Source organism: Myxocyprinus asiaticus, chromosome 14 (genome assembly GCF_019703515.2).
Source record: "Myxocyprinus asiaticus isolate MX2 ecotype Aquarium Trade chromosome 14, UBuf_Myxa_2, whole genome shotgun sequence".
In the NCBI taxonomy this organism is placed as follows: domain Eukaryota; kingdom Metazoa; phylum Chordata; class Actinopteri; order Cypriniformes; family Catostomidae; genus Myxocyprinus; species Myxocyprinus asiaticus.
In genome coordinates, this window is record NC_059357.1 from 33,557,962 (window position 1) to 33,585,667 (window position 27,706).

The 27,706-nt window shown below is 36.9% G+C and overlaps 3 protein-coding genes across 9 annotated transcripts in view; 2 read left to right on the forward strand and 1 right to left on the reverse strand.

Annotated features, from left to right (window-relative positions):
* Positions 1 to 12,226: 12,226 nt before the first annotated feature.
* LOC127452110 (G-protein coupled estrogen receptor 1) lies at positions 12,227 to 21,083 on the forward strand. The gene is made up of 2 exons (XM_051717330.1): positions 12,227 to 12,428; positions 15,206 to 21,083. The coding sequence occupies exon 2, from the start codon at positions 15,584 to 15,586 to the stop codon at positions 16,643 to 16,645; it is 1,062 nt and encodes a 353-aa protein (XP_051573290.1). The 5' UTR covers positions 12,227 to 12,428; positions 15,206 to 15,583; the 3' UTR covers positions 16,646 to 21,083.
* Positions 21,084 to 21,215: 132 nt separating this feature from the next.
* Positions 21,216 to 23,203, reverse strand: LOC127452133 (histone H3.3A). Of its 2 annotated transcripts, none has more exons than XM_051717358.1 (4): positions 23,060 to 23,203; positions 22,055 to 22,195; positions 21,818 to 21,971; positions 21,216 to 21,564 (listed from the first exon to the last, which is right to left on the reverse strand). In XM_051717358.1, exons 2-4 carry the CDS (start codon positions 22,180 to 22,182, stop codon positions 21,436 to 21,438), a joined length of 411 nt encoding a protein of 136 aa, XP_051573318.1. In that variant the 5' UTR covers positions 22,183 to 22,195; positions 23,060 to 23,203; the 3' UTR covers positions 21,216 to 21,435. The 2 variants fall into 2 exon arrangements, with proteins under 2 accessions (XP_051573318.1, XP_051573319.1); XM_051717359.1 differs by having other exon boundaries at positions 23,066 to 23,198.
* A 728-nt stretch (positions 23,204 to 23,931) lies between these two features.
* LOC127452094 (putative E3 ubiquitin-protein ligase UNKL) overlaps positions 23,932 to 27,706 on the forward strand; it is a 41,371-nt gene continuing 37,596 nt past the window's right edge. For 4 of the 6 annotated variants that reach the window (XM_051717282.1, XM_051717285.1, XM_051717286.1 and 1 more), the window contains exons 1-2: positions 23,932 to 24,038; positions 24,891 to 25,100. In XM_051717282.1, coding sequence (XP_051573242.1) covers positions 23,974 to 24,038; positions 24,891 to 25,100 — 275 coding nt within the window. In that variant the 5' untranslated portion in view covers positions 23,932 to 23,973. Of the gene's footprint in view, positions 24,039 to 24,087; positions 24,806 to 24,890; positions 25,101 to 27,706 lie in introns of those variants that run through there. The other 2 variants (XM_051717284.1, XM_051717283.1) reach the window with 2 other exon arrangements.

A 27,706-nucleotide genomic window follows, 5' to 3' on the forward strand; every position in this document is an offset into this window, starting at 1 on the left:
TCCATGCAAATCAAAGTCACACCTTTTCATATGAGCAATGTCATACAATATCTTACATTTTCGCTGTCTCCAAGCTGTCATCATGAGACTGTTGGAGATTTCAATCATTGCCACACCAAATGATTTGGACGATTACACAGTCCCTTTTTCTTTTTGCACCACCGGAATGATTTGGCATGAAGTGAATACTTAAAAAATCAGACCGAATGTGGAAAGTCTGTCCTCCCAGGGTCAATACCGCCAGCCTTGCATGAGAGGCCCAGACTACAGCAGATGGCGGAAACCCAATCTTCTAAGATCCAGCCAGACCGACTCAGTATTTTTCCTCTTTGCAAATGTGCCAGAGATTTAGAAATATAACAACAATGAAATCCTGGTGTCAGCAGAACATGGGACCCACACAGAGGAGAGTGCCCAGGTTGGCCATGTTTGTCGCTGTGGTTGTGAAGCTTGGAAATCAGGGAGAGCTTGTCTGTTAAACACATTGTTAACTGGAAGCAAGGAAGAATGTCCCTTATGTCTTTTTACACTTCTGCTAATCTGAGACAAGCATGTCTTCAGTAGACAACAGGTATGGAACTACCCATACAAAAATTAACCATGGTTTTACTATAGTAATATTGTAGTAATGGTTTATTTTGTGGTTTCTATGGTTTTACAGCAAATGATTAAACTATACTGCAGTAAAACCATGGTTAATTTTCGTAAGGGTAACCCTATACAAAATTTCATGAAAATATTATCCTGACACTCAAAATCAAACACAGTTTCTTTCTGTCACAACATGTCCTAACCAGACGTGACACATTAAAGTTACAAGCAAAGGTATCTCGTCCAGTTAATCAGACCCTACATCTGAATATCTATACTTCCCTACTATGTAGTATGCAAAAAAAAAAAAAAAAAAGTATGCCAACGGAGTAGTATGTCCGAATCATCAGTATTCATAAAATAGTTAGTGAGAAATACCTGGATGACCTTCTTTTTCAGTGTGATTCTGAAGTGCAGATCAGCTGGACACTTTATGATCCCAAAATGACTCGGGAGCTGAGGAGACGTAACATTCAAAATGCTGGATTTGTTTTTTGTTTTTTTTTAAATGGCAGAGAACTGCGAATCGGACATCTCTTTGCAACTATAAGTGATATATATACCAAGTAGTTGATCCTTGTGGTTAAATTGTGATTTAATTTTCGCAGCTGTTGTTATTACGTCATATACACCGATGAACAACATTATGACCACTCACAGGTGAAGCGAATAACCTTGATAATCTCTTAACAAGGCCACATGTTAAGGTCTGGGTAGATTTGATGGTAAGAGAACAATCAGTTCTCTTACTGATTTACTCAGTAAAGACCTGAGCAACTTTGACAAGGGTCAGATAGTTATGGCCAGAACGGCAAGGCTTGTGGGGTTCTCCCGGTCAGCAGTGGTGAGTATCTACCAACAGTGGTCCGAGGAGGGTCAAGCCATAAACTAGCGACAGGGAGTTGGGCGGCCAAGGCGCATCGATGCGCGAGGGCAATGAAGGCTATCCCGTCTGGTCTGAACCGACAGAAGGTCTACTGTGGCACAAGTCACATAAAATTTTAATTATGGTTACGAGAGGAATGTGTCAGAACACACAGTGCATCGCACCCTGCTGCGTATGGGGCTGAGTAGCCGCAGACCGGTCAGAGTGCCCATGATGATCCCTGTCCACCATCGAAGTGCCTACAATGGGCACGCGAGCGTCGGAACAGGACCTTGGAACAATGGAAGAAGGTTGCATGGTCCAATGATGGTTTTCTTTTGGATCACGTGGACGGACGTGTACATGTGTGGAAGTGATGGCACCAGGATGCCCTGTGGGAAGACGGCAAGCCATTGGAGGCAGTGTGATGCTCTGGGCAATATTCTGCTTAGAAACACTGAGTCCAGCCATTCATGTGGACGTCAATTTGATATGTGCCACCTACCTAAACATTGTTTCAGACCAGGTACACCCCTTCATGGCAATGGTATTCCCTGATGGCAGTAGACTCTTTCAACAGGATAATGTGCCATGCCACACTGCACATTTATCGGGAATGGTTTTAGGAACATGATGAAGAGTTCAAGGTGTTGCCCTGGCCTCCAAATTCCCCAGATCTCAATCCAATTGAGCATAATAATTTTCTTACTTAGTATTTTTGTATTTTTTTCCAGTAAAAATATCTAAATATCCTTAAAGCAAAACACATTTACTTAAAAAGCTAAAGTATTTAACATATATATATAGTCTTATTTACAGAGAAATCTAACAAAATATTGTGGAGTTTGTAATTTAAAAAACAAAACAATTTTCAAAATGCAAATAAAATATTATTCAAATAACTTTCTCTATTTAAATTAAGCTTATTTTACTTATCCTATTGGAATTTTGTTATTCTTATTTTAAGTATAAACATCACTGTTATATTTCTCAGATGTCGAGATTTAAATTGGCATGCTACTGTACTTATCAAATAAGTTTATCTGTTTTAAGGTTGTTTAAATATTTTTACTGGAAAATAAGGCATAGTAAGACAATAGGACAAGTAACAATATATATATTTGCCATCTTATACTAGTATGTATATATATATATATATATATATATATATATATATATATATATATATATATATATATCATTTTTATTTATTTATTTTTTGCAGTTTGAAAGTCTGGCTTGCGACATCATTTTCTCTGAATCATTTCCTGTGCTCTTAAAATAAAAGTGGCAAAAAGGATTTTTTTTTTTTTTTTTAAATGAGTGTTTACTTGTCACCCATATCCCAAGGGTATTGCAGTGGGGTACAGCAGCAGGGTGTCAGGCGTTGTGTTTTGCTTCTTGTTATTGAGTAGACCTCAGCTGGCTCTGCTCCCACAGGTGCTGAATCTGTCACAACAATTTCTGCACTGTCTCACTCCAGGCCACTGACCTTTAACATGCTTGTCTTTGAGAAGCCGCTGGTCTCTTGTCTTGACCACTCAAAATAGAAACTGACAAAACCATTGACCAAAACCAATATGTGATAGTCTAACGTTACATAGTCATATTTTTTCATATACAGGGAATTTCACTTATTATTTATTTCACCAAAATAAGGGACTGTCTTGTATTATTTTACCTAATTACTTAATTATTATTATTATTATTTTATCAATTTACTGTTTAACAGTTGTTGTGGGGAATAATATCCATACTTTACACTTTGTCTCCACCCTGTGTTCAAAAAGAATAGTGCAACAAGTCAGACTTATTTTTTAACGACTATTCATACTATACACCAAAAGTGCCTTGTTTATTCACAGCAGAACCGCAAGTATGGAGGGGTCACACTCTAAATAGTAAATAATAATAATAATAATAATAATAATAATAATAATAATAATAATAATATATAGATTAATGCATTTCAGTTTCAAAACAAAACTCCATCAAATTAAATTGAGTAATCTTTAACAAAGAAAAAAAAAAAAAATTGATAAATAAAATGTTTACATTTTGCTAATTTTATTTGGTTAAAAATTACACAATTCAATTAGATGGAATTGTGTTATGATGAAATGGAAATGCATAAATCGTATCTCATGTGCTGCCTTCTTGACTTAAAGGGATAGTTCACTCAAACATGAAAATTTTCTCATAATTTACTCACATTCATGCCATCCCAGATGTGTATGACTTTCTTCTGCAGATCACAAATTTAGATTTTTTGAATATTTCAGCTCTGTAGGTCCATATAGTGCAAGTGAACACTCTGTAGATCCACACAAGGCCCCCACACTTATCATATCATTTCTGTAGACATGGATTAAACCACTGGAGTTGTATGGATTACTATTATAATGCCTTTATGTGCTTTTTGGACTTTCAAGGTTCTGGACACCATTTACTTGCATTGTAAGGACCTACAGAGCTGAAATATTCTTCTACAAATCTTAATTTGTGTTCAGCCGAAGAAAGAAAGTCATACACATGTGGGATGGCATGAGGGTGAGTAAATGATAAGAGAATTACAATTTTGGGGTGAACTAACCCTTTACATTCATGATTAAAATTATTAAAATGATACATTTTGAGACATTACTGGAGGGTTTACAAAGCAAAGAATAAACTCTTTGCAATACATTAAACAGTATTATCGTGAAATGTGAATTATGGACCTAGTCAATGTCATCCTGTTTTTGAGGCTGCCTTATATTAGGCAGAGAATTAAAGACATGTTGACACATTGCTTTAATATTTGTGTCAGCCATATTTCCTGTGTTTGTGCCACAACTTGTTTCCTTTGGTGAGGACTAGATACCATCACAATGTGCAAGGAATTTTTCATGTATAGTTCATCTATCTATCTATCTATCTATCTATCTATCTATCTATCTATCTTTTTCTCTCTCTGGTCTCCATCAATTATATACTGTAGCTCTCCAAGTGAAGAAAAATCTCTATCTCTAAAATCCTACCTCTAATGTTTGCAAATCTTAAAGCCACCATCCCCTTACTTCACCTTCCCTTTGATAAGTTGCTATGGTGATTCTCAAAACTGAGAAAAATTCAAGTCCGCAACAAGAATCATGTAGCCCTCTTCTGGATTGTATAAAAGCAATGGTTGACCACTGTGAGAAACCAGCACTGTGAATGGATGTTCAGTAATAGAGGCCCTTTCAATTGTCTAAGTTGATTGTTTTAGATCTAGCTCTCCTTCCAGTAAAGTGTGTGTGTATATAACTATTTTTATTGCTTTAGAACTAGAGAACCAAATGACACTGTTTGTTATTAGTATTCTATCTAAAAAATGATGAGGGTATCAACTCATTTTATGGAACTTCAGATCTCACAGTTGGACAGTGTTTTCAGAGAGCGCAGTTCTTGGAACTTCATGGCATGCCATTAAGACATAACTATGTGAGGGAAGATCGTGACACCCAATTTGCATGTAATTCACGAAGGTTGTAGAGTAATGGGCTTCCACCACATGTTAGTCCTTGGCAAATGTAATCAGCTCCCTGCAGAGGGACATGGTCAGGCTTGTAAAGTGAGAAAAGCAGTTGCATGCTGTCTGTAACTCATCAGTTGTTCCCGGTGTCATAATTAATCAGTTCCCTTTAGATTATTCTATGAGTCCATGCAAATTTGATTGATAGAGAGTTTAATAGTGGAAGGCAAACAACAGACACCCCATTTAAAATCAATACTTTTGAGAAGATGTTGCTGGTAACAGGTGAACACTTTGGGACAGTAATTAAATAGTGTGAGAATAACAAACTATATTCATTAGCAGATTAGATTTGTTTAATAAACTATTATCTAACATTAAAATTAACAACATAAAATGTAGCTGGTTTTAAACTCATCAAATGTAAATATCTGTAATCAGGGGCATAGTTACACGGTGGGTCAAAGATGCGTCAAATGTAGGCCAAAGATTGTTAGGTGACTAAAGATCTAGACTCTGTAATTTGCTCATGTATCTCGTTGTAACACTTGTTGATTAGGCATCAGCATGTCTTTTATATATTCCATAGAAGTTATAAGTATTTTTCCCCCTGCAAGGTGTAGCCCTTGCCAATTCTTTTATTTGTTCTCCACTTTTGTGTTTGTATTTTTGGCAATTTGTTCAGGATCATGCTGAACATATACACCGGCGGCCAAATGTTTGGAATAATGTAGAGATTTTGCAGTTTCGGAAGGAAATTTGGTACTTTAATTCACCAAAGTGACATTCAGCTGATCACAAAGTATAGTCAGGACATTACTGATGTAAAAAACAGCACCATCACTATTTGAAAAAAGTCATTTTTGATCAAATCTAGACAGGCCCCATTTCCAGCGGCCATCACTCCAACACCTTATCCTTGAGTAATCATGCTAAATTGCTAATATGGTACTAGAAAATCATTTTCCATTATATCAAACACAGTTGAAAGCTATTTGGTTTGTTAAATGAAGCTTAACATTGTCTTTGTGTTTGTTTTTGAGTTGCCACAGTATGCAATAGACTGGCATTTCTTAAGGTCAATATTAGATCAGAAATGGCAAAAAAAAAAGAAATAGCTTTCTCTAGAAACTCATCAGTCAATCATTGTTTTGATGAATAAAGGCTATACAATGCTTGAAACTGCCCAAAAACTGAAGATTTCATACAAAGGTGTACACTACAGTCTTGAAAGACAAAGGACAACTGGCTCTAACAAGGACAGAAAGAGATGTGGAAGGCCCAGATGTACAACTAAACAAGAGGATAAGTACATCAGAGTCTGTAGTTTGAGAAATAGAAACCTCACATGTCCTCAGCTGACAGCTTCATTGAATTCTACCTGCTCAACAACAGTTTCATGTACCACAGTAAAGAGAAGACTCAGGGGTGCAGGCCTTATGGGAAGAATTGCAAAGAAAAAGCCACTTTTGAAACAGAAAAACAAAAAGAAAAGGTAAGAGTGGGCAAAGAAACACAGATATTGGAAAACAGATAATTGGAAAAGAGTGTTATGGATCTTAACCCCATTGAGCTTTTGTGGGATCAGCTAGACTATATTTCTACAGGAAGCGTGGAGTGAAGTGTCATCTGAGTATCTGGACAGCTAGAATGCTAAGGATCTGCAAAGCTGTCATTGCTGCACATGGAGGATTTTTTGATGAGAACTCTTTGAAGTAGTTTAAGAAGTTCTGACATTTTTTTTTTTTTTTTCAAATTGTAATAGTAATTTTTCATGTTATTAATGTCCTGACTATACATTGTGATCAGTTGAATGCCACTTTAGCAAACAAAAGTACCAATTTCTATCCATAAGAGCAACATCTGTACATTATTGCAAACTTTTGGCCGCCAGTGTATATATATTTTTTAACCACTCCACAGATTTCATATGAGCAAACTATAGTTTTGGCAAGTCGTTTAGGACATCTACTTTGTGCATGACACAAGTAATTGTTTACAGACAGATTGTTTCACTTTTAATGACTATATCACTATTCCAGTGGGTCAGAAGTTTATATACACTAAGTTAACTGTGCCTTTAAGCAGCATGGAAAATTCCAGAAAATCATGTAAAGCCTTTAGGCAGTTAGCCAATTATCTTCTGATAAGCTAATTGGCTAATTGGAGTCAATTGGAGGTAGAGGTCTGCACTCCCGCAGGACACGATGCAACAGAGCGGTGCAGGACAAGTTTTGCGGGAGCGGAACAGAATCTCGCGGGAGCGGGCGGGAGTGGGACTGAAAAATCCATCCCACACAGCTCTCTAATTGGAGGTGTACCTGTAGATGTAATTTAAGGCCTACCTTCAAACTCAGTGCCTCTTTGCTTGACATCATGGGAAAATCAAAAGAAATCAGCCATGACCTCAGAAAAAAAAACATTGTGGACCTCCACAAGTCTGGTTCATCCTTGGGAGCAATTTCCAAATGCCTGAAGGTACCACATTCATCTGTAAAAAACAATAGTATGCAAGTATAAACACCATGGGACAACACAGCCATCATACCGCTCAGGAAGGAGACGCATTCTGTCTCCTAGAGATGAACATAGTTTAGTGCAAAAAGTGCAAATAAATCCCAGAGGACTATTTGTGTTGCAAAGGACCTTGTGAAGTTGCTGGAGAAAACAGGTAGACAAGTATCTATATCCACAGTAAAACGAGTCCTATATCGACATAACCTGAAAGGCTGATCAGCAAGGAAGAAGCCACTGCTCCAAAACCACTGGCAAAATGGCTTAAGGACAATAAAGTCAAGGTATTGGAGTGGCCATCACAAAGCCCTGACTTCAATCCGATAGAAAATTGGTGGGCAGAACTGAAAAAGCATGTGCAAGCAAGGAGGCTAACAAACCTGACTCCGTTACACCAGTTCTGTCTGGAGGAATGGGCCAAAATTCCAGCAACTTATTGTGAGAAGCTTGTGGAAGGCTACCCAAAACATTTGACCCAAGTTAAACAATTTAAAGGCAATGCTACCAAATAGTAACAAAGTGTATGTAAATTTCTGACCCACTGGGAATGTGATGAAAGAAATAAAAGCTGAAATAAATCATTTTCTGTACTATTATTCTGACATTTCACATTCTTAAAATAAATTAGTGATCCTAACTGACCTAAGACAGGGAATGTTTTCTATGATTAAATGTCAGGAATTGTGAAAAACTGAGTTTAAATGTATTTGGCTAAGGTACATGTAAACTTCCAACTTATATATATATATATATATATAGATGTCTCAATCCCTGTTACCAAACAATGTCCCGCTTACAGTAAAAAATGGTGATAATGCAAATGGTGCAGAAATAAAACAATTCAGCTTTAATTACCTTCTTTTACAGATACATTTTTGAAAGAACAAAAATTTGATTTTGATTTTTAATTTCAAGGTTTATTTTTTACTCCATTTGTGAAAAGTGCCAGGTGCATATATTTTTGTTATTTTGTGTTTTGTGTTATCTTATGTTATTTTGATCACAGTCTTAAAATATCTGTATACTATTCTATAGTATTTGTCAGTTGGCCATACTCAGATTTAAACTCAAGAGTTTTGATGATACTCAGAAATACAATTCGACTCCAGGTGTTGTAACTTAATAGCATTGTCCTCATGATGACTTTAACTTCTCTGTAAAAAATTAGGCTAAGCAGTAGATTTACAGTTTTTCTCAATCGCTTTGGTTCAATTTTCGAATGAGAATATTTTTTTTTTTCAAAACAATAAGTTCAATTCTCTGAACAATTAGTTTCTTGTTCACACCAGATTTGAATTTCTTATTCATTTAAGCAAACTGCATGTGTTTTGGCACGTGTGCAAAAGAGTAAGTACAGTTGTCTACAGTTTGCACAATAACTAAATGCACATGGTTTGCTGATCAAAACGGATGTGTTGATTCTCAGTGAAATTGTCATACTCTTCACAACTTCTAAACATTCTTTCATCGTGTGAGCCATCACATGCAAAATGATCCATTCAATTATCAAAATCTGTCAGACTTACATATATATTCAATAGTCTGTTAAATCTCTGGCCAGACCAACAAGAGCCAAGAAGATGGGAACTTGTAGTGTTACGTACTGTGAGGAGGTACAATTTATTGTTTTTTACAGAACTACCACAGGTTTTTTCCATTGTTGCGTTTTTTTTTTTTTTTTTTTTTTTTTTTTTCATGGATGTCATTTTGTGGTACTTTTCTGTTCACTATATATGACTTTACATGTAAGAAATATGTAAAAATGGACATGCAAATGTGAATTTTCTGTTTACATGTAACACATTGCTCCAGAAATAAATTTACTGTATACATAGAAATGTGCATATCCTTTTTCTATGTCAGAATTGTACAGTATTGACTCTTCCCAGTACACTTTTACCTACTGTTGGTATCTAAAAAGCTCAATGTGATACACAATAGCATTCCGCTAGACAAAACTCACATTCTTGTATAGTACAGTAAGTTGTCAGAGTCAACAAAAAAGTAGAACAAAAAAGAAATGTGTATATAACAAACATTTACAGAGTTGACTGCCATGGTGAAAAAACATCTAAACATTTTGACCAGTACGGCTCACACGATGACAAAAAACACTTTACATTTTGGTGGCATTGGCCAATTTACTGACACAATATCTAGGTTTTGAAGCATGAATTAAATGTTTTGGGTGAGTTACTACATTTTGCAGACATGCAATAGAGTTGTGATGTCTCATAAAACAGTTGTGACAATTGCATTTACAGTTTAGAGAATGTTTCAGAAAATGAGCCAAAGCGATTGAGAAAAACTGTATTTAGCTGATTTACTAATGAGGCTCTACAGGTAGCATACGGCCCTTTAAAAAGTTAGGACATTAAACAAGTTTTCTCAAGAAAAGCATATTGCATTCATAAAGATAATTCACTCTGCCTGTCTGCCATAAAGCAAGAAAAAATAAATATCCTTCACTTCGACAGTGATGCAAACCTGCTTAGGGTGATAAGAAAGGTACAGTAAAGCAAACCCTGAAAGTTCTATTTGTCCTCAAATGTGATATAATCCTCAATAAATAAAAAATAGATTATTTAAATTTTTATCCTTTTTGAAATATCCTATTATGCCACAAAAGGGAACTGGAAAAATAAGCATTGCTTTCAAACAGCTTTAAGACACCGCCCCCTTGACTGCTGTTGATAAAACAAATAGATAGTCCCACCCCAAACTCACGCCATTGGTTGAGTTCAGGTTGTCAGGTTGAGTTGTCTTGATGCTCAAAAAATAGAGCAATAATGCACCTGTGTGAAAATAGCCTCTGCCTAAAATATTCAGAGACAACTATAAGCAAACCATCCATAGGATGATTTTATTGAAAACTGTAAACACTGTGTCTGTGTGGTACTATAAATGTATTGCTCTATTTTTTATGTGTTTGCACTCCTGATTAAATACTAACATACAGTATTGGGGATTACTGGAGTGTGTTTATTGTGTTTATCCCACAGACTCCCTACACCAATCCCTAAACCTAACTCCAACCCTAACCTTACCTTACAAAAATTAACCATGGGTTTACTACAGTAACCATAGTATCACCATGGTATTTTGTGGTAGAATTACAGTAACCAAAAAATTCAACATGGTTAAGATATTCCCACCATATTACAGTAGTGACACCATGGTTAACTGCATTAAAACTATGGCTTCCACTATAAAACACTGTTGCTACAATATTACTATTGTAAAACCATGGTTAATTTTACCCAGATCAAACCTTTCTCTCACCTTCCCGACATTCACCGTAACAAAATCACTGCAAGGAAATCAACCTTTATATTCATTTTTATTTATTATTATAAGTAGTATTAAAGGAAATGGGAAACAGGATGGGAAAAAGTGGGACAAAAAGGGGAATCAAACCTGGATAGTTACACACTACACCATTGCAGCAACACAAGGGTAATGCAATTTGTCTTCAAATTCTGTGTTTTCACTATCTGAGTGCAAATAGCCACTTTGTGGCAGGTGTTATTTACACCTAGACCAAACAGTCACTCTGAATATGTTAACATTGAAAAAATTACACACTTCAACTTAAACTGTGCTGTGCTGTGTCTATCTGTTAATAATGTTTATAACTTTCTGTATTTGTTGATTTGAAGAAATGTTCAAATGGTCATAACAAAGAGGATGCAGAAAGTAACAGACAGCCCTGAACTAGGACATGGATTCACACCAAACCATTGACTTCAGTGGATGTTCGACACAAACCTTTTTGAAAACATTGTTGATGGCACATAAAAGGACCTCAAGCTTTTCGTAAACCCATCTTGTCTCAGAGGGTCTGATAAGGTGAACAGAATCCATCCCTGTTTAGAAAATCGAATTACAAGCATAACAGTTGGTGACTCAGTAATCTCACAGACTGCAAAAGTTTAGCTGTCTTTCATTCTCTCGATAAAAGGTAGAATCCTTTCTCAACATTGTACTTTCACAGGTTTCCCAATGCTGCCGTGTTTGGCATTGGTTGGACAAACAGATGGTCCTGCCCCAAACTGATGCCATTGATTGAGCCCATGTTGCAATGTCAAGCTGGGTGGGATGCTCAAATAAACAAAGCAATGTTTTGACATCACCAGAGTCACATTTTTTATACTTTTCATGGGAATCAACCTACGAATGTCTTACCTCAAGAAAATGATTTTAACACTCAGAGAGGAGAAACATTTGTTTCTCCATTAAGTGTGACAGTTATATAAACACTCTGCAAGTTGTTTTATTGGACATTAGTGACATTTATTTGAGTCTCACTCAGCAAATATCCTATTTTATAGCAACTAATGGAATATACAGTATATTTAAGAAACAAGCACTTTACATCATGTTTAATTGTTTAAACTTGACCGAATGTAATAAAAATATTACTATATTATTACAATAATATAATTTATCAACTGATTGCTTGATGAAGTCATGGTCAAGGGATGTCTCGTCCCAGTTCTGGAGCGTTTAAAACAGCCTGCCCCTGTTAATTCTGAGTCATTCTTTGAACTAAAAAAAGACAGTAATGATGGTTAAGACAGAAATTAAATGAGCCAGCACCCATATGTCCTGTGCTAAGTAGCTGTCATTGGTGGGTCTCCTGCTGTTGATGCTGTCCACATGAATGTAGTCATGATGGGGGGAGTCAGCAGAGAGAGGAGAGTGAGAGGAGGAGATATTAGTTGAGGCAGTAGAGGGGTGGCTAGTGAACAAGTGGCCACAAATGAAGAAAGCCATAGTGATAGTCTTCTTTGGACCTTTTTCCTGGAGGCAGCTAGTTCTGTGTTGTCTTGTCATTGTCTTTTAAAAGTAGGTGGCACCGTCGGTGGAACTTGTCCTGGTAAAGGGATTACAAATCAGTGGCAACTCTCTCAACATCTGCAGCAGAACTCGACACTTACTGCATCACAAGCCCTCGCCAATAAAGTGAGTGTCCTTTATTTTTGGTTTTATGACTTTCACTGTGGTTAATGGATTTGATGCTAAATTAATAATATGGCTGAGAAAAGAGGGATATTGAGTCACATCATAGTTAAATTACAACAAAGATTCAGTTTGAGACAAGCCCGGCTGATATAGTTAATATCTACATTTATTGATTTGATTCAAGTCAAAATATGTTCATATTTTTTAACATCACTGAATTAACCTAAATACATTAGATTACACCAACAAAACTCATTTTAAGATTTAAACCAAGTAGAAATTGATCCTTGAGCTAACAATTGCTGGTCACCACGTTTTGCAGTGTTGTATTTTGAATGTTGCAGGCTTTTTAACTAGCATTACCGTCAAACAATCTTGGTCAACCAGCTTCACCAGTTAAGTTTTGCTCGGCTACAGCATGGCCATGCTGGTCCACCAGCAAGACCATCACCAAACCATCAACAACCAGCCTGGAACTTCATAACTGGAAATTTGTGCTTACCTGGAATTTCATGCTAGCGTAAGCTTGTCTGATCTGTAGGGAAAACTCCAACACTGAAATAAAAATATAAAAAATAATATATATATATATATATATATATATATATATATATATATATATATATATATATATATATATATATTTATCAGTATTTTTGTTTTGTTTTCCAGTAAACATATCTTTTAAACAAGATACATTTACACAATTTATCTTAGAAGCAAAACTGTGATAATAAGATAAGACTTGTTTTCAGAGAATATCTCTTGAATTTTTTATTTTTATTTTATTTATTTTTTTTGTTAATTTTTTTATTCTCCATTGTTTTTTCAAGGCATTGAATCAAAAAACAAATTGCCAGTTCATGTAAATTACATTTAATTGAAAATAAGATTTCTCCTCAACCTTCAAATGTTCATTTGTAAGATGCGCTTAATAGGTTTAAAACTGTGGAGAGCACTCTGATGAAGGAGCAAAGTCCATTTTCTTTCTCCAGATTCAGGATGTGTTTGTAATTGTCTGGGGTACTTGCTTGTCTAGAGTTGATGTGACTACTCCATCACTGAATATACTGATGAATTATCATGTCATCTTGCACATGTGAGTAAATGTTCAGGTTCCCTTGATAAAGGATTAACAATAACAAATGTTTCTTGCTATGCAGTGATCAAGTCTGTGGTCTGTGGTTGAGAATAAATGACAGTCAGACTTTTAAGGCAGTTCTGTTTGTTATGAGCTGTATAAAACAAAAGCAAACCTTACTTTATTATTATTAATGGTATTAGTTAAGTTTAGTTTTGAGTACTTACAGTAATAGGCACTTAAAACCAATGCTGTTTATATGCACCATTATCTGAGATAAGATATTTGAGATTTTGACAGAAGCTTTAAAGTGATATATTTGTTATTTATTTTTTCTCAATCAAATAGTCAGATATTTCAAACTTCAATCATAGGTACAATTTAATTTGATATGCTTTTGTATAGGATGGCCAAAACCATTTACATTGCCTAAATACCCTTTTACTCTTTTAAGCAAATGTCTAAAAATAAATGGTCTAATTTTGGATAGCTGGCAGCACTTCTTAGTCTTTTCTACTTCATGCCGACCAGTTTCACTTGGAATTTAATCCAGGCTCATCCTTTTTACGGTTAAAGTATTTAGAGTCTGGACCGGTCACACAGACTTCATTAAAACCACTGAGTTTCCGTTTGCCTTCTCGTTATAATTATACATTTAAATATTTTAAAGTGTTCCTACGCAGGAATTGAACAGGCGGATATGTTCTGATTGCAGATAAGATTCTAGACCTAATTTTAGTCCTCATTATTGAACTATTCAAGCCAAACACAAATTTGGCAACTATAAGGACTGGTTCACCAAGTTAATTGGGATTAATAGAGATCTATATGTGGATATGTACTGTAGATATCGACATATCCATTTCAAATATATGGACATTTTTGTGTAATATGTATTTATATTATCCTGGAATATTAGATTAATCTCATTATATACTATACATCATATTGTGCCATAATAATCCAAAATTAATAATATAAAGAGATTCTATTTTCTTTTGACACCTATTAACTCTGCATTATTGAAAAATTATCACATTGCCATCAGTTCACTACCTCGGATTATTAATTAATGTATGCATAGTCAGTTTTGAACGTAAATGCTGTGTAGTACCATTCAGTTTAATGTCTGCTCTTGTGAGGAAAATCTAGTTAGGTCCTTTCTATCCTTATGAATCAGCTATAGTGCCCAGCTTTTTCCTGTTTAATAATTGTGAGGTTAGCACACAGGTTGTCTGACAGCTCTGGGCGCTTCAATGCATCTGTTTAAGATCTTGCTTTGCATTTTAATAAGCTGATAGACACTCAATCCTTATGGAGAATCAATTAAAACAGTTATGAAGGCTGCCATCAAATCAAAAGCAGATAATATAAACATAATATTTACAAAGAGATTCAGACTCACTTAAATAGTGTGGTCAGTGCCTTTGTTCAGAACTCAAATCTATATAATTTTTGTAGCCTGAAAAAAAAAAAAAACATGAAATTTTATTTACAAACCCAAACCCAAACACTTGCTAAATGAAAATGCGGACAGTCAGTTCTATAGACAAGATTTGAAAACCAAATTGGATTTGTGTTCAGTGAGAAACTAGTAATGTCACAAACGACTTTGTCTGATATTTTATTCTTGAGATATTATTTCCCCCCTTTTTCTCTCTCTCTTTTACTCTTTTTTTCTCTTTTACTGTGCCAGAGAGAAAAATCATGCTCATGGACAGGAGGAGGCAAGACGGCACTGGATTTAACACATGTGAAGAACCAAGTGTGCATAAGAAAAAAAGGAAGCACAGTCCCTAAAGAGAGACCCTTTGTGTTTGGAACTATGGATCGCACAGGCCCAGGCAGCCTCCATAGCTGAGAGACTGCCCTGAAAATGGAGGAGGTTTTTGTGTCTTCTCCCCTCGTTGTATCTCAAAAGACGAATATTCCTGGATCGAGTCTTGCAAACTTTAAAAGTCCATGTGGACAATTTGGCCTAAATGACGGACACTTTCTATAAAGCAAGCTGGCCAATGATACAAATTATGTATGTAGCACAATTTACGGCATCTAAATCAGAGACTTGTTCAGTATGGAAGAGCAGACTACCACTGTGATTCAGATTTACGTGAATGGCACTGAACAGCTAAATGCTTCGTATGACTTCAACCTAACTGATGTTAAAGAGAGTATAGACACTTATGAGTTTTATATCATTGGCCTGTTTTTGTCCTGTCTGTACACCATATTGCTTTTCCCCATTGGCTTCATTGGGAACATCCTCATTTTGGTGGTCAACCTCAACCACCGGGAGAAGATGACCATCCCTGATATGTACTTTGTCAACCTGGCTGTGGCGGACCTCATCCTGGTGGCGGACTCACTAATTGAGGTCTTCAATCTCAATGAGAAGTACTACGACTACGCTGTTCTCTGTACTTTCATGTCCCTCTTCCTCCAGGTGAACATGTACAGCAGCATCTTCTTCCTGACATGGATGAGTTTCGACCGCTACGTCGCTCTCGCCAGCTCCATGTGCAGCAGTTCGTTGCGAACTATGCAGCATGCCAAGCTCAGCTGCAGTCTCATCTGGATGGCTTCCATCCTGGCTACTCTACTTCCTTTCACCATCGTACAGACGCAACACACCGGTGAGGTACACTTCTGCTTCGCCAATGTCTTCGAGATCCAGTGGCTCGAGGTCACGATCGGATTTCTGGTGCCCTTCTCCATCATTGGCCTGTGCTACTCCCTGATCGTTCGCATTCTCATGCGCTCACAGAAACACAGGGGCCTTTGGCCCCGCCGGCAGAAGGCCCTGCGCATGATCGTGGTGGTGGTGCTGGTGTTCTTCATCTGCTGGCTGCCTGAGAATGTCTTCATTAGCATCCAGTTGCTCCAAGGCACGGCCGACCCATCGAAACGCAGTGACACAACACTGTGGCATGATTACCCGTTGACCGGACACATCGTCAACCTGGCTGCGTTCTCTAACAGCTGCCTGAACCCAATCATTTACAGCTTCCTAGGAGAGACTTTCAGGGACAAGCTGCGGCTCTTCATCAAGCGGAAGGCCAGTTGGTCTGTGGTCTATCGCTTTTGCCATCACACTCTGGACTTGCACCTTCCTGTTAGGAGTGAGTCCGAAGTGTAGCACAGAATCTCACAGGTGCATTACGACAACAGTTCCTGGAGTTGTCGTCAATTTTACACAAGATTTGTGGTTTTAAACATTACGCTTTCCAAACTTAGGGCAGCCGTCATCAAGAAAAAGGAAGCAATTTTCAGCTGAAAGCAGAGTGAAACACTGAATTTATAGGGTAAATCACCTGGTGATGAAATGGATTCCAAGACAAGGATGCAAAGCTTGGCTTAAAGCTACCTTTTTACAGATAATTGAAATACATAGAAATTACATGATAAAAGGAAGATCTGAGTACAATAATCTGAGTGAACCCATTCTAAAGGGAACAAATAAAGACATCAAAGCACCTGTGACCCATTTCCCCTCTGTTTGTGATATACACTCACTGGCCACTTTATTAGGTACACCTGAACATCTACTTATTCATGCGATTATCCAATCAGCCAATCGTATGTAATGCAGTGTAATGTATCACTATGTATCACATGGGCCAGTTTCTATGTAAAATCCCGGGCAGAATTTTCTTCCCAGTCCGCCCCTGGGGTTTGGGCGTATAGTTTATAAAATATGCATTGCTGTTGCCTGCATTACATCAACAACTCACTTTACAACTTGCTTTTGGTGCCAAATGTCTGTGGACATTTCACCCAGAAACTGGAGCTCACATTTGCCCATACATTCAACAACACTTCTATCTTCAGCCACTGGGAGCAGTGATTCAAATTTTAGTAAGCACAGACTGATTTCTGTTTCGGCAGCAGAACTTTCGACCTACTGCCACTGAATTCACAATGAGATCAGTCTGTATCTTAAATTTGACTAAATGTAAAATGTACTCCCAGCCACTCATGCTTTCAACCACTTTAAGGGATTTTGTAAACAGTAATGATGATTGAGAAAGTTTAGGCAAAATCCTCTGCTCTTTTTGGGTTTTCATGAGAAACATAATTAGGGAAACATTAAAGTAAATTCAGTTCAAAGCAAAACATATTTGGAGGATTACAGCTCATTTGGACAAGTGTTTTCGACACTAACCCCAGGTGTTAGCTCCTATTACTCTGAGGCTGGAGCCAGTGGGCAGGTGGTATGCAGAGAACATGTAAACACATTATTCAAGATTTCAGAAGTGCTGGGTCCATTGGTGCCGTTCACTCGATCCAGAGATATCAACTACATTTCCATTCCTCTCACTTTCTTCCTGCTGATCATCAGGTCACTTTAGCATCAAAAACAGACACATCTGAAATGATTGCTTTGAGCTGTGGGAAGTAATTCCACAAAGGTGTAATTCATTTAGAATCAGTGTCCATTGTGAGTGGAAACACAGTAGTGGATATTAAAATGGTCGCAAGACACTTCTCTATCAAAAATGTGATCAGATGTGAAATTGCTTTTAATATCAAATAAACTTGCCCTATTTTCATATTCAGAAATCTCAAACGATTATACCAAGATAACAACAGGATCTTAGGAACAGGAAGACAACATTCTTCCCTAGAGACCCCCGATGTGCCCAGGGCTAAAATAAAATATGACTCAAACTGTTCACAAACATAATGGCAGTCTGAGGGCTTTTTCCCAAGTAACACAGATTATAAATAAATAAATAAAAGGGAAATGAGGATTTCAAAATAATCCCAAGGTTGGTCTGTTGGGAATTACTTTCTTAGGTAATTCCCATTGATACTTACAAAAAATGATATTTAATCAGTATGAAAGGTGAGGTATGTGGTGATATAATGTAATCTGAAAGAGAAAATTCTGAACAAAAATACAGATTTTCTCATGTTCACACAGACAAGTTTTTTTTTTTTTTTTTTTTTTTAACCAATACACATTTAATTTACTGTAAGTATTCACTGTCAGTTTGAAGATGGCTGTCTGCTACATTGAAACAGAAAAACAAAGAATTATTAATGCCAAATTACTTGTATTAATTCATATATGTGGAAGAAATATTGCAGACAGTATACAGTTCAATAAAATATTGGTTTGGTTTTATTCCACAGGTAACTTGCAGTTTATTATCCATTGCCAATGCAACAGAAAATGTATTTGCCTGCATAAAAAGCTAATCTGGAACATAAATTAATGTTTAATTCAATCCTGTCAAATTATGAAAGATACAATAAATTACACAGGTACAAGACATTTTACATATTTTCTACTATGACACATTTATCAAATAAAAGCAAACTTTTCCTTTTGGGACCTTAAGTCATCTTAAAGTTATTGATTAATTAAATTGTAACGTATTTATACATCATGGTAGTATTTTGTTGTACTTGTCGTTTATGTTGATTTAAATAAAACATAAAAAAATCACAATATTATCAAGACAGCAAAAGTAAAATGTCCACAAGCATTTCTTTACTGTGAGTTTGAGGGTTACAGTAAATGTGCTGGATTCCTCTGAGTGCAAATGTCAAAATGCACAAGTTTTGTTGTTGTTGTTTTTTAATGCAAACAAAAATATCACTATAATGGGCCACCTGAGAAATCACACTTCTCTCTGTGACAGCCCCAAGACTCTGTAAACTAAGGAGGTTAGTATGGACAAGAGCAGTACAACATGCAGACCTTGAGAAAAAAAAAAAGAAAAAAAAAAAAAAGAATTGTTTTTCCAGCTGTGACAAACCAGTCTGGGAAAGATTTCTAACCACCATTTGAATAACAATTAATGCATGTAAATAGACATCACGAAAAAAACATCAGACTTGATGTGAAAACGTACTCAATGTTACTCAAAGTGACTTTGCGTGTCATAGACAGACTTCTAAGGCATGGGTACGGTTGAGACTCCATAGTGAGAATGGCCTAAGGATGTTCTATAACACTGACCATCAAAAAAAAAAAAAAAAAAAAAAGATACAGCCAAGTGATGTAATAAATTAGGAAATAATGACAAGGGGCTAGTTAGATAACATAGGAGGCGCCATGGCAGATGAAACCCAGAACCCTATAGCTGATCCCCCGAGAAATAGAGTGTAGACATGTTAATTTTGCATCTGTACAAATCTAAATAAATAGACACAGGGCAACTCTGAGACAGACAAAGAGCAAGAGGTGAGGAAGAGAGGGCGAGACAGAGACTGTGAGAAGAATATGTTTGTGTGTGTGCAGCTGGGACTGGATAAGGCATGACGTCATTGAGAGCCAGGGCATACATTTGTCCTCTTTTTCTGTGCGATTTCTCTTTTGATGCTGATTAATATTAACTGTTCATCAGGACTCATGCTGTCTTATATATTTCAATGTTTACATGCTTACTGTGTGTATTTATACACATTTAGAATAGCCACCAAAACCTCAACTTTTGTGAAAATAAGACTCATTTTCAGAGAAAATATCTTGATTAAATCGAATCACTTTATTGTTTTAAGCATAAACCATACTACTTATGTTGTAAAATTTGTGCTAAAATTGCCACTGAGGTAAGAAAAATGAACTTGATTCCAAATATATTCTCTGAAAACAAGCCACATCACCTTACACAAACATATCTTGTTTTTTTGGATGTTTAGATATTTTTACTGAAAAAAATAAACAAATACTAATTAAGAAATGTATTCAAGTGTACATTTGAGCCAAATAAAATAAAAAAATTACAAGTGTGCCACGGAAATATTGTGGCTAGTATGAACGTGAAAGTGATCTGACAGCTTATAAAACACAAGGAGTTGTCCAAAACCAAGGAGTGACTTTCATCTGACAAGAGTAATTTAAGTAGTAAGAGTTAATGCATATGCTTAGGCAATACGAGTTTGAATAAAATATCTTATCCACAATTACATTTACATATTAAATTTTCTCTGGGGAGGGGCTTAGGCAACATCAAGAGCAGCAAGTGTGCTTTGGCCTTTCTGAATTTCAAAAGGTAACAGACAAAAACATGCGAACACCTAGTGACACAGTGGCATGTCTGGCCTAGCACAGTAGTAGTTAGGATTCAAATGGCCATTGAGCTCGAGAGGGCGCCAAAACAAGGGCACGTTCATGCAAATTTTAACAAGGTTGAGACAAATGAAAGTTTGCGGTTTCAGTCTACAGATTTATGGCATTTGCAAATGGCTCCTCACTTTACATTGAGACCTGCAAATTTTCAAGTAATATAGGCTAATATCAGAAGTTGCAAACGTGAAGAAAACCACCAATTTAAAGATTTTTTTTTTTTTGCATAAACGTAGGTTCCAAAACCCATAAAATCAATTTGTTCACAGCTTTCTGCAACAAGTAAAAACACCACAATTGCACCCCCCTGGTGGTGAGTGTTATTACGTCAGCTTCATAATTGCTTGATAGTATTAGTGGCTTAAGTTCTATTTCCATTTTAAGGTAATGGTTTCCAACTGCACACAACCACATAAAATATTGTAAATAGTATTAATAAAATCTACTGCTAAAATTAAGTCCACAAATATGAAAATTCTATGAAGCAGTATGTTACTCATCATGGGTCATACAATGGATTTTCCCAGTAAAATAACTTCGTTACTACAATGTAATGCTTACAATACACAAATAAAATCCTGAGGCAAAGCATATGCAATGAACAAACTTAATAACCCCACACACACAATTTTGAGGTAGTGTAATTTCTTTATTTACAACCCAATGATCAATGTAAAAGATAAGTGATAAATACTTTAGGCATGCATCTAAATCTGCTCTACAATGTTTATTCTAGACACACTCACTTTAAAAACCAGAGTCTGTATGGAATGTCTTACAAAATGACTCCAATGTACAAATCCATTGCTCGAGTGTTTGTCATTAAAAGTACAAAAATAAAATATAAATTATGCCCTCTCCCCTCTGATTCGCCTTGCGAGCTGGATGTCCTTGGGCATGATTGTGACCCTCTTGGCATGGATGGCACACAAGTTTGTGTCCTCAAACAGACCAACAAGGTAGGCCTCACTTGCCTCCTGTTGAAGTCAATAAACAAGTTAGATTAATATCACATCAAGATACTAAAATAAAACCACTAAACAGCAAAGTGACTGATGCATGTTGTAGGCTAACCCCCCCCCAAAATACAAGGTTTAGCCAGGTAACCTGAATGCACTTCAAGTGGTTACATCAAAGTCAAAAAAATACTGAACCCGGTTCTAAATTAGGTTCCACCTACATAATTTAATAGGGTTGAATCATCCATTTATAAAATGTAACTGCACAAACCTGAAGTGCACCAATGGCTGCACTCTGGAACCTCAGGTCAGTTTTGAAGTCTTGTGCGATCTCCCTGACCAGACGCTGAAAGGGCAACTTGCGAATGAGCAACTCTGTTGACTTCTGGTAACGACGGATCTCTCTCAGAGCAACAGTTCCAGGTCTTTATAAAAAAGATATAAACTTAAGCAAAATCCATCAATATACAGTACAAGCCGCTGAACACTGCAGCATCTTCTCACTCACCGGTATCTGTGGGGCTTCTTGACGCCACCAGTAGAGGGCGCGCTTTTCCTAGCAGCTTTAGTCGCCAGTTGTTTCCTTGGCGCCTTACCTCCAGTTGATTTACGCGCGGTCTGCTTGGTACGAGCCATTGTTCCTCAATCCCTAGAATTCAAATAGTAACGAATCAAAAGTTAGAACTCTATACAAGTTTTAAATATTCGAACCGTGACTTAAAATGGCGGCATCATCCGGGTCTTTCATTCTGCTTTTACCACTTCCGCTTCAAATGTACCCGCAAACTACACCTTTATTAGATGAAATATAGTTCCGTTAACTAAAGGATTCAATACGACAATTTCAACCTTACAATCCACCTACAACCATGCGTAACTGGTCAAACGTGACCAAAGACAAAAATATACCAGAAGCAGTTTCGGCGGGAGACTTTGCTGTTATTCTATGACAACCGCTCCGTCATCAACCAGCACATAATTCACCTTAAATACAGCAGCTCACACAAACTCACCATGTAAACTCTGACCCACCAAGAAAGGCGCAATTACATAATGTAAAAACGGCGGGAAACTGCTCAGACACAGAGGGTTAAGTTATTTGAATGGATCATCTTAAGCAACCGGCAACTCAAGCTCTTCGTCCTCAAGCTGAAACAGTTGAACACAAACCATTGTCCAAAATGGCGGGCAAAAAGATAACGTACATAGACAAACCAGCTCATAAATACCATATGCCATACGCATTCAAAATCCCGACTTGTTTATATTTGTATTTTAAACGCCACATAGCTTAAATACGTTTTAAATTAGTTATGCTTAAAGCTACTTTAGTGTTACATATATTGTCGAAGCTAACAAATTATGCAGCAAATGATCCGTCACTAAACACAAGAAGCCGAAAGCCAGAGCAACTCTTCTATAAATGGAGTCTGGGTTTCTTTTGTGTTCCCTAGTGGAACTAGTACGATTACCGTTCAATACTAAAAGTAACTTAAAACAAATGTAAACTTACACAAACCTCGTTGAACCAACTTCGCCTTACACGTCGTATCTCGTTTTTGAAAATAGGAGGGATGGTTGGGCACCAATTTATATATTTCTGTGGGCTTTCATTTAGACACGCCCACACATGACGCTTCCGTTTCTCATTGGTTTAACTTTACTCGTTATTCTCCTCCTCTAAGTTTTTTCGATTAATTTAAATTGTTTGCATTTATTTAATTACACTGAATACAATTTCATTTGGAATGTTTACACCGTAACAGACAATGTAATAGTAGAGAAAAACAAATATTGATTTGCAATATATATTGCTATGACATGGGTGATGGGGAGTAATAAAGTACATTTTACAATACTAAAATGAAATACTTTAAAGAATTTTCTCCAATCTTATATTTAGGAATCGCAAATCAAATCGTTTCGAAAGTATTCATATTTGTTTACATATCTATTTTTATTAATGTATTCAATTACCACTCGAACCACAGAGAAATCTTATTTTTAACTTCATTTAACCAGGCAAGTTACTTGAAGAACAAAACATTTATTTACAATTACAGCCTGGAAATCTATAAGCATTGCCGCTGTATGAAACTGCAGCTGTACTTCTAAATGTAAGCATTCTAAACATAAATACATAAACGTAGTACATAAACACGCAACACGATTTATATTGTGTTTTTATTGCATTATTATTGTGTTTAGATATCGGACGTATTGAATAATTTTGTCTTTCAGTACAATATATCGTTACAGTCTCTTTTTGAGAGGGGAATCTTTTATTATGGCAGTGCTGCTATGCAGAATGGTCATTGTCCCGTTTGTTTGTCCCGCCAGTTGCTCATATTGGCCTTGCAGCGGCGCGCGAGAGCACGAGTAGACGAGAGGGTCCCCGCGCACGCGCTGTTATTGTTTTGACTGAAAATGCCGTCGGTTTCGAAAACGGCGGCGAGCGCTTCTCCTCAAACCGAGAAACCAACCCACTATACGTAAGTAAAGTACGCATGAAAGGGATGAAAATACGTTTCCGTAGACTGTCTATTCGATATTCAACTATCAGATTTATATTTGTAATGCTTGCTGTTTCCTCTCCCTCCGTGCGTTTTAAAATGGTGCTTTTCCATTAGTAAATTCTTCCGAATGCACGCGGCTCCCTAAGCTCGATTTTGATCAAATCAACAATCTCACCTCAGATAAACATTGCGTTGTATTCTGTCTTAATGCTCTTTGTTGCGTTTTGCGCCTTTGGTGAAAAAAAAAAAAAAAAAAAAAAAAAAAACTTAAGAAAGTGTTCTTCGCTTATTTGCTCGAGCCTGCTTGTCCAAATACTTGAAGACATGTATGTACGTTTCACAGTGGAGACGCTCGCTAGATGTAGCTAGCAGGCTGGTTTGTTAGCTGCATCCGCCTCCTTTCACCTCGGCCCGTGTTTTACTCTACGCTACTTTCCCGCCGTACGCACTGGTGGCTTGAATGGAACGTACGGCGACATTTTTACGTAACTGGAAAAGCTAATCTCGGAGCACTTGGCGTAAGCTTACAGTTGTAGCGATAAATAGCTCACAGTAGCTAGAGTGGATGCAATTGATTTTTGATGTCATTAAACGGGGTTTTGCACACTCCGCTGCTCATTGAACATATACAACGACCATGTTCACATGTTTATAGATGCGTAAGAGGTAATATTTGAAATAAAACATGTATGAAGGGCTAGTTTTGTTGTCGTATGGTAGCATCTGAGAAACTACGCAATGAGGTAGACAGCCAGCAAAGCTACAAAGTTCAACTTATTACTAGGTGTCGGGGTAAAGCTAAACAAAATATTTCCTTTTTAATTGCAGATATTTGAAGGAGTTCAGGACCGAGCAGTGCCCACTGTTTTTGCAGCACAAATGCACACAGCACAGACCCTTTACGTGTTTCCACTGGCATTTTCTAAACCAGCGAAGACGGAGACCCGTCCGGAGACGAGACGGGACTTTTAACTATAGCCCCGATGTATATTGCACGAAGTATGACGAAACAACAGGAATATGCTCTGATGGAGACGAGTAAGTAACTTTTCTTTTTTTATTTATTTTTTATTGCGAATGGGCTTATACGTTTTGTTAAGTATTTTGGCAGTAGTCAATGCACGTTGTCTGGAATGCGTTTCATTAATTTGCATAAGCAATGTCTTGTTTGTGCTTGGGTTGTTCGAATCTGACGTACATTTTTCTGTTTTTGTTGTATAAGAATATTGCAACACATTTCCTGTTGTAGTGCGTTGAGTCGTCTTGTTGTTCAGTGTAGCACACGCTCTTTATAAAATGAGATTCACTAAAGTGTTTATTCTGTTAATGTTTTGTTCTTGGTTTTATTCTTGTATATTGCCTAATCCGTTTTATTTTTATTTATTTATTTATTTATTATTTTTTTGTGGACAGTCCTTAGCTATTCACTGTGTATTTTACCCGCGTTTCCTTTCCACTTTAGTCTCTCACTTCCCTGAAATGTATATTCTTATATATGATATAAAGATCAACAGTCAGATGGTGGAGGAGAGTGGGTGTTTTGTTGCTTTGCTTGTGTACTGTGCTTAGGGATCCAAGGGACACGCCCCCTGTTCTCTAGCTTGTGATTGGCTCTCCTGCGCACGTACTTTGCCCTGATTGGCTCACACGTTGACGAGTTTCTCGCTTCATAAAAACTCGTGTGTTTACAGTCGTTCGTAGTTTATTGTATATAGCATCTAGTTTTACTTTAATGCAGTCTATTATTCACATATTTAAAGCACCAGAGTGTTTCCACAATTAATTTGTTTGAAAATGATGGAACACATTGTTTGCTTTCACTATAAGACATTGCCCAAGATATATAGATAGGGACTTTATTGATCCCTTGTGTGAAATCATGCTTATCTTCTTTACTGAAGTATAATTAATATCAAGTGTTGTTGAAATCAGCTGAGCTGTTTGCTTGTGTTTTTACCTTTTTTAATTGTCTTATTTGCTGGGTTTAAGCAGCTCTATAAGCGGCTCAGTAAATGGATCAGATAATTCTTGTAGTTTCACCATCTTCAGTTCTACAAGGCACTACAGTTGGGCTTCCTATACATGAATAAATGTATGGATGCCTAAATTTTCTGTAAAGTGTTATACTGTATACATTGAAATCTCTTATTCTAAATAATGGTATGGGAACTTTGCTTTGCTTTTGGAAATACTTTCTCTTGATGTCATATGGTATTTTTGATTTCTGATCTGCAAGATTGTCTTTGAATCCTGTGAGACGTCAGCATTTTGATGACATAAATAAGGCCCTATGTCTTACAGATGTGACAATGAGTAAAAATAAACATTTGTCAAAAATGATGTTTTGTTTTTGAAATACTATATCATCACTATGTATCTAAATGTCATGATCTGCACCTGAGCTGAAGGGTACCTGATTTTTTTTTTCATCCTTTGTCATTTGATAACTTTTTGTGCTCGTTCATGAACTCTTAATTTAATTGTTTTAAAATTAGATAAATAAAAAAAAAAAAAAAAAAAATATAATATATATATATATATATATATATATATATATATATATATTATTGTTCAGTCTCCCTGACAGTGCATATGTTTGTTACATAGTTTCAGTATAGGCATAGATCACACATTGATTCATCCAGTAGCAGCTGTCCTATGGTGACATCACAGCTGTTGCCATAGTTACTGTTGCTACCTGAGCAAGATGCAGTTGCTATATTTAAGAAGATGATTGGGTATGTAGCATTTTCAGGATAAAAGCTGTGCTCTGCCAAAGTGCTGTCTATATTGTCACAGCTCCATTTTCATCTTTTCTCTCAAATTGAACATGGACTTTTTTTATGTGTATTGCTCATGTTGCACTCTGTTTCAGTCAATTCTGCAGTATTTTGAAGCGTGCAGTTGTCAGTGTGAAAGTGAATTTAGAAAGGATGAATGCATTGATGACAATTACACTATTCCATATATACACTATATTGCCAAAAGTATTTGCTCACCCATCCAAATAATTGAATTCAGGTGTTCCAATCACTTCCATGGCCACAGGTGTATAAAATGAAGCACCTAGGCATGCAGACTGCTTCTACAAACATTTGTGAAAGAATGGGCCGCTCTCAGGAGCTCAGTGAATTCCAGCGTGGTACTGTGATAGGATGCCACCTGTGCAACAAGTCCAGTCGTGAAATTTCCTCGCTACTAAATAATTCACAGTCAACTGTCAGTGGTATTATAACAAAGTGGAAGCGACTGGGAATGACAGCAACTCAGCCACGAAGTGGTAGGCCACCTAAAATGACAGAGCAGGGTCAGCGGATGCTGAGGCGCATAGTGCGCAGAGGTCGGCAACTTTCTGCAGAGTCAATCGCTACAGACCTCCAAAGTTCATGTGGCCTTCAGATTAGCTCAAGAACAGTGCGTAGAGAGCTTCATGGAATGGGTTTCCATGGCCGAGCAGCTGCATCCAAGCCATACATCACCAAGTGCAATGCAAAGCGTCGGATGCAGTGGTGTAAAGCACGCCGCCACTGGACTCTAGAGCAGTGGAGACGCGTTCTCTGGAGTGACGAATCACGCTTCTCCATCTGGCAATCTGATGGACGAGTCTGGGTTTGGCGGTTGCCAGGAGAACGGTACTTGTCTGA